This window comes from Vigna umbellata, chromosome 10 (genome assembly GCF_029865625.1).
Source record: "Vigna umbellata cultivar VRB3 chromosome 10, Vumbellata_1.0, whole genome shotgun sequence".
NCBI classification, from domain to species: Eukaryota; Viridiplantae; Streptophyta; class Magnoliopsida; order Fabales; family Fabaceae; genus Vigna; species Vigna umbellata.
The window spans coordinates 18758334-18773732 of NC_142174.1; the positions used below are offsets into that span (position 1 = coordinate 18758334).

At 32.9% G+C, this 15399-nt stretch overlaps 1 protein-coding gene across 2 annotated transcripts; it reads left to right on the forward strand.

Annotated features, from left to right (window-relative positions):
- The first annotated feature begins 1640 nt into the window (after window positions 1-1640).
- LOC124819962 (F-box family protein) lies at window positions 1641-4895 on the forward strand. Of its 2 annotated transcripts, none has more exons than XM_088100104.1 (9): window positions 1641-1998; window positions 2153-2362; window positions 2534-2607; window positions 2987-3062; window positions 3284-3394; window positions 3755-3929; window positions 4045-4171; window positions 4360-4420; window positions 4531-4895. In XM_088100104.1, the coding sequence occupies exons 1-8, from the start codon at window positions 1921-1923 to the stop codon at window positions 4379-4381; spliced, it is 873 nt and encodes a 290-aa protein (XP_087956230.1). In that variant the 5' UTR covers window positions 1641-1920; the 3' UTR covers window positions 4382-4420; window positions 4531-4895. The 2 variants fall into 2 exon arrangements, with proteins under 2 accessions (XP_087956230.1, XP_047147535.1); XM_047291579.2 differs by having other exon boundaries at window positions 1643-1998; window positions 4045-4163.
- Window positions 4896-15399: the final 10504 nt, after the last annotated feature.

Here is a 15399-nt window from a genome sequence, read left to right on the forward strand (position 1 = left end):
ATTTATTTGTTTTATCTTTAGTGTTATATTTTTGTTTAACAAATTTATTCTTTAATAAAAGAAAATAAATGTTTTGATAATTTTTTTTATAACTTTTAATTAATTTTTTTCTTCCAGTAAATAAATATAAGTATTTTTATTCAATAATATAAGTTAGGCATACTTTATTCACACACACACATATATATATATATATATATATATATATATATTACTACTTAAATTAAAATATATATTGGCCAAAGCCATTTGTTTATGTTAGTTTCAAATTAAAAAAATTACAATATTTGATTTAAAAATATTTTTAAGATTTTATTAAACTAAACAAATATATATTCTTTTATTATGAAATATATATTTTTATTATACTAATGTTTCTGAAATATGTTTTGGTATTTTAAAAAATAATATTTGTATTTTTTTAAATCAATTTTATTTGATTTTAATTAATCGGACCGAACTAGTAGCATTGTCTTCTCAAAATTTAGTATAAATATATCTCAAAAACCATGTGCACATTTAAATGGGTTGATAAAATTTTCAACTGCACAAAAAATCAGTAAGATTTGTTAGCGTTCAAGTTTTTTCCTTTTTATCTCTATTGTATTTTTAAAATATAATAAATTTTTAATTTTTAATATTTTTTAAAATACTAAAATTAGTACATATTATTATATTTTGAAACTATGATAAAATAATAATATGAAAATAAAATAATTTTTTTAACTCATTATTATAACAAATTATTAATGACATAGGTAACTTCTTATTGTCTTACTTATTGTTTTGTTAAAGAAAATGAAGCCTTATGATGTACTGAGCTGGTGATTTTGGACACAGACAGAATAAATGGATGAGATAGAAATAGGTGATCAAACACCACTTAATTTATTGAAATTGGAAAAACATAATTTAATTTTCTTTTAAAAAAGTACATGTAATATAATCTATTTAAATTAAGCAAAATTACCATATAATAAAATATCCTAATATTTCTCAAGAAGCTCTGTATATTTCTTAAATTTATTCACACATTTTTTTAATCTGTTTCTATCGAAAATCTAGATGATAGATATTTACTATGGAGTATTTGTATATTGTTATTAAGATTTTGTTTTTTATAAATTATAAATTACAAAGCTGTATTCAATAAAATAGTAATTGGATTAATCTCAGTATATAGAATGAATTTTATTAATATTAACCAGTAGAAGTTTCTTTTAATTTATAAATATAAAACTTGTTAAAAACTTAAAATACAGCTTGTAATTTAATTAAGAAACAATAAAATTAATGTCATTAAATACATAACTACAAGTTTCATAGTTATATTTAGATACCATTAAATTAATATAAAATTGTTACTAGAGACAATTAATTATGTGAATAAATGAACAAAATGATTAATTACATGAATAAATTCACAATGCCCTTTTTTTTAATAAAAGATTGACATATGACTAAGTAAACTTATTTATAATAAATTCACAATGTAAACATATTGATAAAAAAATGTGTAAATTAAGACAATGATATGATATTTAAAAATGACAAATATAAATATAAAGTATATTAAATTTTACTGTATATAAATAAATGATCAACACCTTTGTGAGTTCCAAAGGTATTTAGATTTACTCAAGAAAATATCTGATCTGAAGACTATAACTGAGAATCGGACAGAGCCCATATGCCAATAGATCGGGTCGGGTCGATTCGAGAAAATCCAACCGTCCATTCTGCTTTGCACTATCTCATCAATCTTCTTTTCTCTTTTGCCGTTTCGTTCTGATTCCGTCCCTCGAATTCCGGCCACCGGAGTTCTCTCTTGGTTTTCTGACCGGGCGGTCTTTCTTCAATTTCACTTTCCCTATCTCTCTCAAATCTTCTTTCTGAACCTTCCTAAGGTTCCTTGACACCATGACCTTCTCCGAGGACGAGGACGAGACTCTGGCCCAATTTCTGGAATCAGAGGTTCTCTCGGAGGCATCTGACAAGGTATTGTGACTGTTTATGGTTTTAAATTTTATTTCGTTTGTTAGATGATAGATTAGGGTTTTGATTTGGGGGTCGCAGAGAGAACATTTGTTTTGTGGTGGCTCTATAGGAAATTGTGGCCTGGTGGGTTTAATTTGAGTATCTGTTGTTGCAGGAAGAGGAAACTGGGGAGGAACCAAAAGCAAAGAAAAAGCGCACAGAGGAGGACGAGAGTACTAAAGGAAAAGAAATTTCTGATTCATCACCTGCACAGAAGAGCATGGTTGTCAACAATACTGTGTTGCAGAGAAGGATTGAGACTGGTTGTTTCAGCAAAGTTCCACCCGAGCTTTTCCATCATATCCTTAAATTTCTGTCTTCTGAGGTACCACATAAGTAGTTTTTCTTGCCTTGCGTGTATAGAAATGTACTTGTTTTTTTAAGTTGTTTTTAATATAGAACTTCCTTTAATTGTGGCACTCAATGTGGATGGATTTTATTTTCTTGTCTACCTTGGTATATGAATTAGCTAACTTTTTTTTTTCTATGGGCGCAGGACCTTGTTTCTTGTTCCTTAGTCTGTAGGTTTCTAAACTGTGCTGCATCAGATGAGTCATTGTGGCGTCGTCTGTAAGTACATACCATTTCCTACTCCAAGTTGCATCTTTTCAAAGTGTTGTTGAGATATGATTTCTGTTAGAGATTTAGCTTAGGATTAGGTTGTGTGGACTGGTTTGGATTTTACATAGTTTGTCGATTTGGGAGTTGATCACTGTCAATTAGCTAGTCTTGATGTTCTACTTGACTCAGGAGTGCCAGTCCCATATCTGCCGGGTATGAGAGACGGAACTCCCCTGTTTGAAGTGGTGGCTGCCCCTATTTTATCAGCTTGGCTCTGAGGAGTTGGTTCTCCTCTTTTTAAGTTATTGTTATTTATGATTCCTTTTTTACCCATATGTATTATTAAAATATATATTTATGGCTATCGTCATGGTAAAAAAAATTTCAGGTACTGTATGCGATGGGGTCTTCTCCCCCCTACCCGGAAGTTAAGGGAATGCCCATGGAAGAAGTTATACATTCAGGTGTTCGCACAATTTATATTTCTGTTATTTTTAGTAGTATTTCATTATTGCACCAGTTGGTAGTTTTTGGTTGAGGATTTTGATTGCATAAATTGAAATATACGTAACCCACGTTGACGAATGTATTTTAATCTTTACTCTCTGAAACTTGGATGGAGTTAATCAACTGTACTTCGTGAGTTGGTGTGATCTCTCTCACAACTTTTGTTATTATTATGCAGCGTGATGGAGAGGACATGGTTGAACTTGTTAGGAACTGCCAAAATGAGTTTAAGGAGTACTACATTCAAATGCAAGCAGCTAAGCGAAGTCAAGCTCCTCTTCCTTCTCAGGTAATGATGGAAACTATTATAATGTGGAACTTTATACTGATACATTGAGATCCTTTCAGCTATCTAAAGAAAACCTAGATTAACAGTTCCAGTCCTTCTACAACTTTTCATGATCCTCAGGTGTCTCTCCTTTCTGTCGAAGGGGAGGAAAGGACGGAATTGAAGTTTATATAGCAATGATTATTTGTTTTTGTTCCCAATGTCTATCTTGATTGAGATTTTATAATATTATGCTAATGTTGTTTTGGAAATTAAATTTGCATCTTTTTATATTATGATTTCATTCATCTACTCATACATCTATATAATAGATGCTTCTTAACTGTTTGTTATTTGCCCACCTTTTTTCTTTATATGAAGTTGAAGGACGATAGGATAATTCTTGACAAAACATTAGCTGATCAAGTGGCATCATGGAAAAGCAGCAGAGGCCTAAGTGATGTAGTGGTGGCTGATCATACTTGTTCTGGGGAAAATTGCTCTTACTACCAAATTGGAGATGTATTTATTTGTGAGAAGACTGGACAAGTTCATGGTGAGAGCATTATCTATGCCAATGCTTCTACGTGTTTTAGTTAACGTTTTTTACATTAAACTTTAAATCCTTTGGCTGAGTGGAACTTATAATTTGCGCTTATTTTCTTTTGTAGTTTGTGACGATACATGTAGAGAAGTAATTATGGATCCCACAAACGAGCTTTTGGTATGTACAATATCAGGTCACTGTTTTGATAGATTGTTGTCACCTTCCGAAATGGAGCCTGATGCTGTAAGTGTGTATGTTCTTTAACATGATATTCTATATTGTTTACTGCAATACATATTCATGAAAATTGATCTTTTTAAAGGGGTCAGTATATATAATAAATTTATACCCTAAACAAACTTATGCTATTTATAAAAAAATAAGTTAATGATTACTTTTGTGAAACCTCCTAATGTTTCTTATTCTTTTGAAATTTCAGGAGCAGCAGCAAGGTGGTGTGACTGATGAGGCAGAACCATTTATGGGATCTGGCCGTTTTGGTAAACTTATCTCTTTGGCTTCGTTCCTTTTATCTGGAATTGTTAAAATCCATCCCTTGCGCATCATCGCATGTATTTTATTATTCTGACGCATATTTCCATTTTAACAGCACGAGCTTATTTGCTGGGGTACAATTGTGCTGATGAAAAGGAGCTTGAAGCTACTTTGAGGTTTTGCTGATCCCAGCTTTGAGCTTTATACTGGATGATCCTATGTTTCATCATTTACCTGTTTGGTGTTTAACATTAAATATGCTGTAGTTTCTATTGGCAGAAGAATACTTGCTTAGTTTAAGATTATAAAACTCTGCTTTTGTCTTATATGTTACTAGTTTCGTCCTTTTAATGTATGTATAGTTGAATTTAAGTAGAGAATTTTATTTTCTCCCGTTACTGCAATAGTTGGTTTGATGTTCCAAAATTAATAATTATTGACATTTTTAATTTGTTATTTCCCAATTGGGTTTTATCTCTATACTACGTGGCTGATTTTGGTGCCTGTTATTTTATTTGCTTAAATTAAGTACTTCTACTTTTTAAATTAATAAAAAAGAATTAACACTCCATCTAATCTATTCTTATATATTATAACATCCAATTTGAAAATGGAAATCTTGCTCTATCGGTGTTCTTAACGAGACATCCTTGATACTTTTATCTGTTCCTTTATCTTTTTTTTTTCTAAATTGAAAGAAAATTATTAATAGTTAAAACTAGTTTTATATTACAATGTAAATTGTGAGTTTAAAATGTACATTATTATATATTAAAAGATGAAAGAACATATTGCAATTGAGGATAAATTTAGTTTTGGTTCAGACAAGTTCTTTGTTGTATTTTCCTTTTTTAGTCAGGATGTCTTTTGATAAAGCAGGTGTTTAGGGTTATTGTATTGACTTCTTTTTGGAACTTCCTTGATACTTTTTGGAGACTCTTCATAAACTAAACACATGCATACGAAAAACTGTTGTGTACTGTTCTTACATATCTCATCTTGACAAGATCATTGATTCTCTCTGCTAGTAGATATGTCAAGTATTTTTAAGTATAGATTTTTTATTTCTTTTATTTGTTTAAATCAGTACATGAGAATGCGGTAAAAAGATTTTTAACCTTAACTATTATTGAATCAATCTTAAAATATGATTAAATTGAAAAATAATTTAATTATCTGAATAAAATCATATTTCCACTCTACATTTCCTCATAAAGTTCACTTAAAAATCCCTTTTGTACTAGTATTTCATTAAATTATTTCCTTTTACTTTCTATTAATTGTAATTACAGTATTATTGATTTCGAAAATATAAAAGATCTTATTTAGGTGATTGAAAACTTCAAAACTAAAATATATTATCAATAATAAAAGAAACAAAAATCACTTGTTTCTCACTTTAAATCCTATTTAAGCATGCATATTTTGATCAATAATCCTGCGTCTCTAAGTTAACAAAAGGAGAAAATTAACAAAAGGAGAAAAGGGTATACTATGAAAACACTTTTGCATCGGATGGTTCTCCTAATCCCTGTGAATCGAACACTCTTCCAAGGTCAACATACCGCAAGGTCCTCTCAACACCATGTACCGAATGATTCTTCTCAGGTCGACTATTCAGGTCGACTGACCATCTAGGCTGACCATCATCCAATCTGACCGCCCAAGTCGTCTACCGTCCTCCCATGGTCGTCCACCTAGGCCAGGCCCACTAGTAATGACTCATTAAGCCTCTAAAGACAGATTAAGGTGGGATTAGGCTGTTATTAGGCCAGTGAAAGGTAAAAGTCCATTACAACTAGTATAAATAAAGGTCTCAGGTATGACTTTAAACTAGGATGCACAATATACATGCATTACTTGTTGTGCCAACCGCTCGGTTACATTACTAACTTGAGCGTTGGAGTGCCTGGTACTCGCTCATTCGGCTTGAAGATGGAGGAGGGAGAACGAACATCATAACTTGGAGTGCGAGGACGACTAGGGAGCCTGTCTGGCCTTCAATGAACATGCCCGATCTTAGAGACAACGAGTAAGGTTCGTCCAGTCTTCAAGGTTCATCTAGTCTTCAAGGTTCGTTTGGTCTTAGAGACAACATGGAGTGTTTTGAGCAAGAAACCTCCAAACCCTATCGAAACATTTCTTTTTAATTAATATTGTTGAAATTTTTTCACGATCAATTATGGTCTAGAAAGAAAAATCATGACAACCAAATTTTTTTCCAAATTATCACATACAAGTATTAATTAATGTTGACTCAAGTTTTCCTAGTTAGTATTAAAAAAATCATAACAAATTATTCAAAAATAAAAATATTAATGTCGAGGATCAAAAAGTCATTATACCCCAACAATAAATATTAATAAAAAAATATTATTTTCATTTATAAAAAAAATTAAACATTAATCAAGAAAATCTTAAATAATATTAAACGATAAACATAACCACTCCAAATAATATCTTTATTTTAGTCAAAATAAATAACAATGTAATGACCTTTTTTTAAAGTTTAATTACTTTTATAATTCAAAATTTTAATTTATTTTAGAATTGTTTATCTAAAAATATAATTTTCATAATATTCTAAACTTTTTAAAAAATGAGTTATCCTTCTAAAATTCCCTTTCCACATACTATAAAAGTAAATGTTGTGAGCCCCTCCAATAAATATAAATGAATCAGATTCTTTGTTTTGTCTTTTCAGAACGGAATTGGATACGCTAAATCAACCAAATTTGGTGAATATAAAAAAGGTTATTACATTTTTTTTCCCTTTAGAATGGTGGTGGTGAAATTAGAATCTCCCACCTCAATAGACTAGTCATGTGGATTGACTACTATCCTTTAAAATAAATAATAATAAAAAGAACTTCTTTCAGCCTCTAAATTAGAATCAGACAGACATAGACATATTCATTGTAGTTGGTAAGATATTCTTATTATATTGTTTAGAGCAGATGCTTTTATATTTTTATATAAGTCAAATTAATTTCCTTTTCGAAAATAAAACTATACATATTTGGCTTTTGTCCAGTTAATTTATTTAATTATAAAATTACAAACTTATTCAATTATAAAATTACAAAACTATAAAATCATAAAGTAATAAAATTATGAAATTACGAAATTATAAAGTTATGAATTATAACATTATAAAATAATATATATTGACTATGAAAATAACAATCACTTAAATAATATAACTGAAAAGTTTAATAGTTCAAACTTAATAAATTAATAAAAGTAATTAGGAGTTAAATTGAAAGTTCCTAAATAATTAATAATCAAGCTTAGATCTAATTACAGTATAACTTCAAATTTCTTAAAAATTCATACATCTAAGTTTTTTCTTGTATAAAACTTAAAGATAAAACTTACACACACTTCCACCATAAAAATAAAAGTTTAAAATACTTCCACCACAAAATTAAAAGTTTAAAATTTGATATTTTTATGTATTGTAAATTAATAATTTATTATATTTCCAATTTTGTTTTTTTTTTCTTGTGTCACATTTCATTTTTAATAGTAAAATACTACTAAAATGAAATATTACATATATGATAGTGAAACCACTATATTAAAACAAACTTACGCAAGATAAGATCTACACTTATAGAATCATTTGACTTTCCAACTGTTTCACCCTCACCTGCTGAAGTAACGGTAAAGAACATCTCTCTAAGCTCACACCATTAAAGTGATCATCGCAAAAGAGAAAACATACACATAGACTGACAACACAAAAGCAAGGGTAAACCAGTGATAAAAGAGTTCATCATAATACAATAACATTTCATTATACATTATATTACACACATAATAAACATACATCATAATCATATCACAACATTTGATTTGACTCATCCATATATAGTATGAATGTCGAACTATGGTGGTTATTGCACTTGTAGTGGTCTCTACTACTCTGCAAAGCCCTTATCAATGGGTTTCACCCTACTACTAACAAAGTTAGTCCTCAAACGCCCTTTTGCCAACTCGAGAAAGGCCCTTCAGGCTAAGACCTTCTGCTACTCTCCACGACATAATCATCCATCTCTACTTGAGTTAGGCTTATTGAGAGTGTCAAGACGAACCACCAATACAAAACTCCATACATTCATACAACAACAACACAGGGCATCACCATGGATCCTCTCCATAAGAATCATGGAATTACGTTCATTAACACCATTCACACAATCAACTACATATTCATCATCAACATGTCCCTCTCATAATCACACACACACACATACTTCACACAAATATTGCATACTATCACTTGAAACCTCTGATTATACATTAAACATCTAGAAACACCCTTACAAGTAATCAGAAGTCACATAATAACATAAATTTTCTTTATAACATATTGATACCCACATTAGGTAAGGAAAACAACTTGAAAACTCACACCAACAACTTTGGAAAGGTCTAAAAACCCCCCAAAACGACCTAAGAACATCCAAAATTGATATCCAAAATCCTAAAAACCCCTCAAAAACTGGTGCAGTGACGCTCAAAGGGCGCTCTAGGGGCTGGCGCTCAGTGCCCTAGCCATTGGAAATCGGCGCTCAACTCTGGCGCCTCTAGAATGGGGCGCTTAGGGGGCGCCCAAGCCCCATGACAACACCCAAAATACTTCGAAAAAGGATTTTTATGCTCGCGGAACTTGTTCTATTGATCAAGTTGATTCTTTAAACATTATAATTGATAGGAAAACACATTTATAAGTGGAAATAAGTATCCATTTGATCAGTAGACTCAAGATTAGTTGCATCAAACCGTTTTTGACACTCCAAAATACCTAAACTAAGATTTACATCTTATACACCAAATTTTTGCAACCTAACCACTTGAACAAGTCCTAATAGACCCAATAACATATTACAACTCATCACTTATAGCCCAGAACTTCTAATTTGAAATCTCACTAGTTGAAACTCCTAAAATTGAACCTAAAACCATACAAAACTCAATATTTCAACTACTAATTCATTCTACCTCATATTTCTCTTAACTAAGAGTCTAAACAAGTTTCAAATGACTCCATGACAGTACTAAACCAGTTATTTGCTTATTCCAATACCTATCTCTCAAAATTCAAGAATTGGTTAATTTTCACTCCAACCACTTTGAATTCAATATTAAGCCTCAATACACTTCGTTATACACAATCATAATAGTAGAATTATTACAACTATGTCATACCAAACATTCAACCATCACATAGTCAATAATCATCATTTAAAGGAACTAATACTAACCAAAATATCTAGAATGCGATCAAATCAAATTATCATACATGCAAGCTGTGAAAGTTTGAGAGAGAAAATCTAATGGTAAAAATATTATTATTGTGTTTGTTGAAGTTTCTATTACACAAAAATGTCCTATATAAGGAACAATGGACCAGCACCTAAAAGCCCAAAACTAAAAGCCCAAAACTAAAAGTCCAATTATACAATACAATATATTTCAACACTTCCCCTCAAGCTGGAGCATATAGATCATATGCACCAAGCTCGGAACATATAAAATGAATCCTAGGCCCCCTTAGAGATTTGGTCATAATGTCTCCAAGTTGTTCATTAGAAATGACAAACTCAGTAATAAGTTCCTTAGTCAACAACTTCTCTCTAATAAAATGACAATCAATTTCTATATGTTTTGTTCTCTCATGAAACACTGGATTGGAGGCAATATGAAGGGTTGCTTGGTTGTCACAGTACAGTTTCAATGACTCATTTTCACAAAATTTCAACTCTTGGAGAAGTTACTTGATCCACACAAGTTTGCATGTAGTCAAAGCCATAGATCGGTATTCAGCTTCAGCACTAGATCTAGCAACAACACTTTGTTTCTTACTTTTTCGAGATATAAGGTTCCCTCCAAGTAGAACACAATATCCTGTAGTAGATCTTCGATCAATTGGAGAACCAGCCCAATCTGCATCACAATATCCTTCAATCTGAGTGCTTCCCTTGTCCTCATACAACAATCCCTGTCCTGGATTTTCTTTTATGTATCTGAGAATTCGAATCACTGCATCCCAATGGTCAACATGTGGATTTTGCATAAATTGACTCACAACTCCCACTGGATAAGAAAGATCAGGTCTTGTTATTGTAAGATATATGAGTTTTCCAACCAGCCTTCTATATCTCTATGGATCTGAGAAAGGTTCACCTTGATCTCTCATTAGCTTTTGATTTGAGTCCATAGGACTATCAATAGGCTTGCAATTTGTCAAGCCTGTTTTCTCTAAAATATCAAGAGCATATTTCCTTTGTGAAATGATGACACCTTCTTTTGACTGTGCCACTTCAATACCAAGGAAGTATTTTAGACGACCCAGATCTTTAGTCTGAAAGTGGTTGAACAAATGATTCTTTAATTGAGTAATTTTAGTGTTGTCATTCCTTGTAATAACAATATCATCAACATACACCATGAGATAAACACATTTGTCAGCAGAAAAATGACCATAAAACACTGAGTGATTAGCCTCACATCGTTTCAATCCAAAATTTTGCACAACCCGACTAAATTTACCAAACCAAGCACGAGGTGATTGTTTCAAGCCATAGAGGGAACGACATAATTTACAAACTAACCCAAACTCCCCCTGAGCAACAAACCCAGGAGGTTGCTCCATGTATATCTCCTCTTCCAGATCACCATGAAGAAAGGCATTTTTAATGTCCAACTAGTAAAGTGGCCAATGATGAATGGCAGCCATAGCAAGTAAAATACGAACTGTACTGGTTTTAGCCACAGGAGAAAAGGTATCACAATAATCAATGCCATAAACTTGAGTATATCCCTTAGCTACTAGACGAGCTTTTAGACGATCAATTTCACCAGTAGGACCAACCTTAATAGCATAAACCCATTGGCAGCCAACAGGCTTCCTACCAGGAGGAAGAGGAACAAGGTCCCAAGTACCATTGTGGTCAAGGGCCTGCATTTCATCAACCATGGCTTGATGCCATCCAGGATGATCAAGTGCCTCATAAATATTATTAGGAGTCTTAAGGGAGGATAAGGAGGAAACAAAAGAGAAATAGGTAGAAGACAAACGATGATAACTCAAAAAATTATAAACAGGATATGGATTACGAGTAGAACGAATACCTTTCCGAAGGGCAATGGGCAAATTATCATCTGAGTCAGTAGAAGACGAGGAGGATGAAGGATCCATGGTCTGGTGAGCTGATGGAGGAGGAGATGAGTCTAGAGGATCTTCATTGTTCTGAGCTTGAGATTGTCTCCGACGCTGATATGTGAGAAGAGGTGGAGGAACAATGTCATTCACATTTTGAGTTTGAGGTATAGAAGCAGGAATAACCAAGGGATCACACGATGGTAGAGGAAACATTTGTTGAACAGATGAACCATCCTCCACAGAGGACGAGAAAAACGGTGTATCCTCAAAGAATGTGACATCAGCAGACATATAATATCTCTTGGTGGAGGGAGAATAACATTTATACCCTTTTGAAGACGAGAATATCCCAAGAAGACACACTTAATAGCCTTTGCGGATAGCTTATCAAAACCTAGAGAAACATTATGGACAAAACATGTACACCCAAATACACGTGGGGAGATATGATATAGAGTGTCATTTGGAAAAATGACAGAATGAGGAATTTTATTCTCAAGAGAGGAAGAAGGCATCTTATTGATTAGAAAACAGGCAGTGAGGATTGCATCGCCCCAGTAATGCACAAGAATATTAGTATTCAACATCAAGGAGCGTGCAGTTTCAATGAGATGTCTATTCTTCCTCTCTGCAATACCATTTTGTTGTGGAGTGTGAGGACATGTTGACTGATGTAAAATTCCTTGGGAAGATAAGAATGAAGAAAACGCTGAAGAAAAATATTCCTTAGCATTATCACTACGAAGGATTTTAATTGTCTTCCCAAATTGATTCTTAATTTCATTAATAAAGGACACAAATATGGACAAAAGTTCAGATCTTTCTTTCATTAAATAAACCCAAGTACATCGAGAGAATTCATCAATGAAGGTTACAAAATAATGAAAACCAAAAGAAGTAACACGACTTGGTCCCCAAATATCAGAGTGAATAGTTGAGAAAGGAGAATTACATAGTGTCTCAAACTTTTTAGGATGAGAAGATCTAACATGTTTTCCTAATTGACACGACTCACAATCTAAGACTTGAATGTTCTTGAGACTTGGAACCATCATCTTTAACATGGATAAACTTGGATGGCCTAACCGATCATGCAAAAGTTCTGGGGATGAAGTGGTAAAACAGGAAAATGAAGAGCTATGTTTCAAAAAATAAAGTCCTCGAGACTCATGTCCTTCTCCAATCAGGCGACTCGTACCATGTTCCTGCATAACAAAGGAATTAGCAGTAAAGGTTACAGAACAATTTAAGGAACGAGTCAATTGGCTCAAGAAGATTAAATTGTAAGGACAATAAGGAATATACAAAACATAATTTAAATTTAGTGAAGGAGATAAGGAAACTCTGCCAATTCCCTGAGATGCAACTTTGGATCCATTGGCAACAGTAATGAAATGAGGGATTTTCTGATAGGACATGGAAGAAAATGAAGAAATAGTACCAGAGATATGGTCTGAGGCACCTGAGTCAAGGATCCATGGATTGTAACCTTCCACAGATTGAGATATACAGGCAGTTGACACATTGGACATGGAAGAGGATTGGTCCGGATTAGAAGATTTTCCAGACTTATACTTCAAAAATTCTTGGTATTCTTCATTTGAAATTTTGGGTTCGAGATCATCATATTTCGAAACATGAGCGACTTTGTCTGGATATCCATGTAAGGCATAACATTTCTCTCGAGTATGGCCTATCCTCTTACAATATGTGCACTGAGGACGCATACCACGACCACCACGTCCTCCTCGGTTGCCTCTACCTCCTCCTCTTCCTTGTGGTGCTACCATAGCTGATGTTTCAATATCACCAATTGAACTTTCGTCTTTAACTATGAAGGTACCCGAAGAAGTTGAGTAACTAAGCTGTCCATTGATGGAACTTGATCACCAACTAACATTTGATCACGAACATGATCAAAATCTGAATGTAGACCTCTTAAAATTAAGACCATGTAAAACTTATCAAGCTTCTTGTTTAGGCCTTCTAAAGAATCAGCCACAAAGAAATTCTTCAATTCTTCTACAGCAGCACGGGTCGTTCCTATGTAAGTAACCATATCATGATTATTTTGTTTGAGGGAAGTCACTCTTTGAGTTGCATCAAAGAGACGTTGCACATCGTTAGCAAAGATATCCTGAGCTTTTCTCCAAAAGGAGGAGTACGTTTTGTAAGGTCTCAAAATTTCTAAGACTTCTTGTTCAACAGATTGCCATAGGACAACACATAGTTGAAAATCAAGCTTCTGCCATTGAGATTTCTCTTCTTCAGGAACGGTGGAAACATCTTGTTGAAGATGATCATGGTATCCTTGACCAAGAAACCATAACTCCACGGAAGAAGACCAAGATAGATAGTTTTTCAATTGAGTTTTGTAGAAGTAATGGTTGGAGTAGCAGAGAGAGACGATGTTCCAAGACCAGCCATTATAAAGCCAAACAAGAAAAGAGGGGAAAAAAAGATTCTGGGAAGAAACCCTAAACGGAGCAATCCTCAACGAAACAGCAAATCAGATACCACAATACACCCAGGAGACGGAGGCGAAACGACCGACAGTGGCGCGGTGAAGATCCGACACGGGAGAGGCGGCGCGTGGAGCCCACACGCTCGAGAGATGTCAGAAAGAAACGACGCATGACGGCGCGTCGAGAGAAGGATGAGGCGGCGACCACTAGGGATGGGTTGCGCTCGTCGAGGCGCACCGAACCCTTAACTTCGCCGGAGAAAAGGCTGCGACGGCGACGGAAGCGACGGTGAACAACGACGGATACGGAGGCGGACAGTGAGCAGTGGCGAACGGCAAACCCTAACCTGTTCTGATACCATGTGAAAGTTTGAGAGAGAAAATCTAATGGTAAAAATATTATTACTGTGTGTGTTGAAGTTTCTATTACACAAAAATGTCCTATATAAGGAACAATAGACCAGCACCTAGAAGCCCAAAACTAAAAGTCCAATTATACAATACAATATATTTCAACACAAGCACTAAATTTACACAACAATCATAATAGAAATACAAACACTAGCTTCCCTTACTTTACACCGGTCAACGGAGCTCTAAAACGCTGACTCCTTGCATAAAATTCAAGGAACTCTAGAAACTTTTACAAAACGTCAAATTGAAAATGGAATGAGTCCTTAAGACCTCATATTACAAGATAATTAGGAAAAGAAACACTAAAATGCATGCAACAAAGAATCACTTCACGTGATTTCAAATTAGAAAAGAAAAAAAAAAAGAATTAAATTTTACTTATTTTATCTAAAAATTGGTGAGATACTCTATTCTAAAAATTGATCAAATTGAATTAGAGATTACTTTTGCCCTATTTCATACATAATTTCCTTACCAAAAGCATGGAAGGGTCAAGGGAAAGGAAAATCTTGGAGAAAATAATAAATTTTTAATTAACGTTAAATTTATTTATAATATATATTAGTAAAACACATGTTTTCACTTTTTCTATAACTTAATAAAATTATAATTATAAAAATAAGTATAACAATTTTATAATTTAATTATGATACTTTTGATTATTTAGTAAATTATCTTTATTTATTTAATTTAAAAATTAGTTTAATTTAAATAAAACTATAACTTAAAAAGTAAAAATGAAAAAAAATTAACACTAAAAATATTCTCTTTATATATATAGATATAAATCATAAAAAGAAAATATAAAAAATTTATAATTATAGAAAAAATTGAAAGGTAATTAGTGTAAAAAATATTTTATTGTCAAAATATCTAGAAATTCCACGTGTATCTCCACGGGCTTGATTGCTTATGCGCGTTCCTGACGCGTAAGG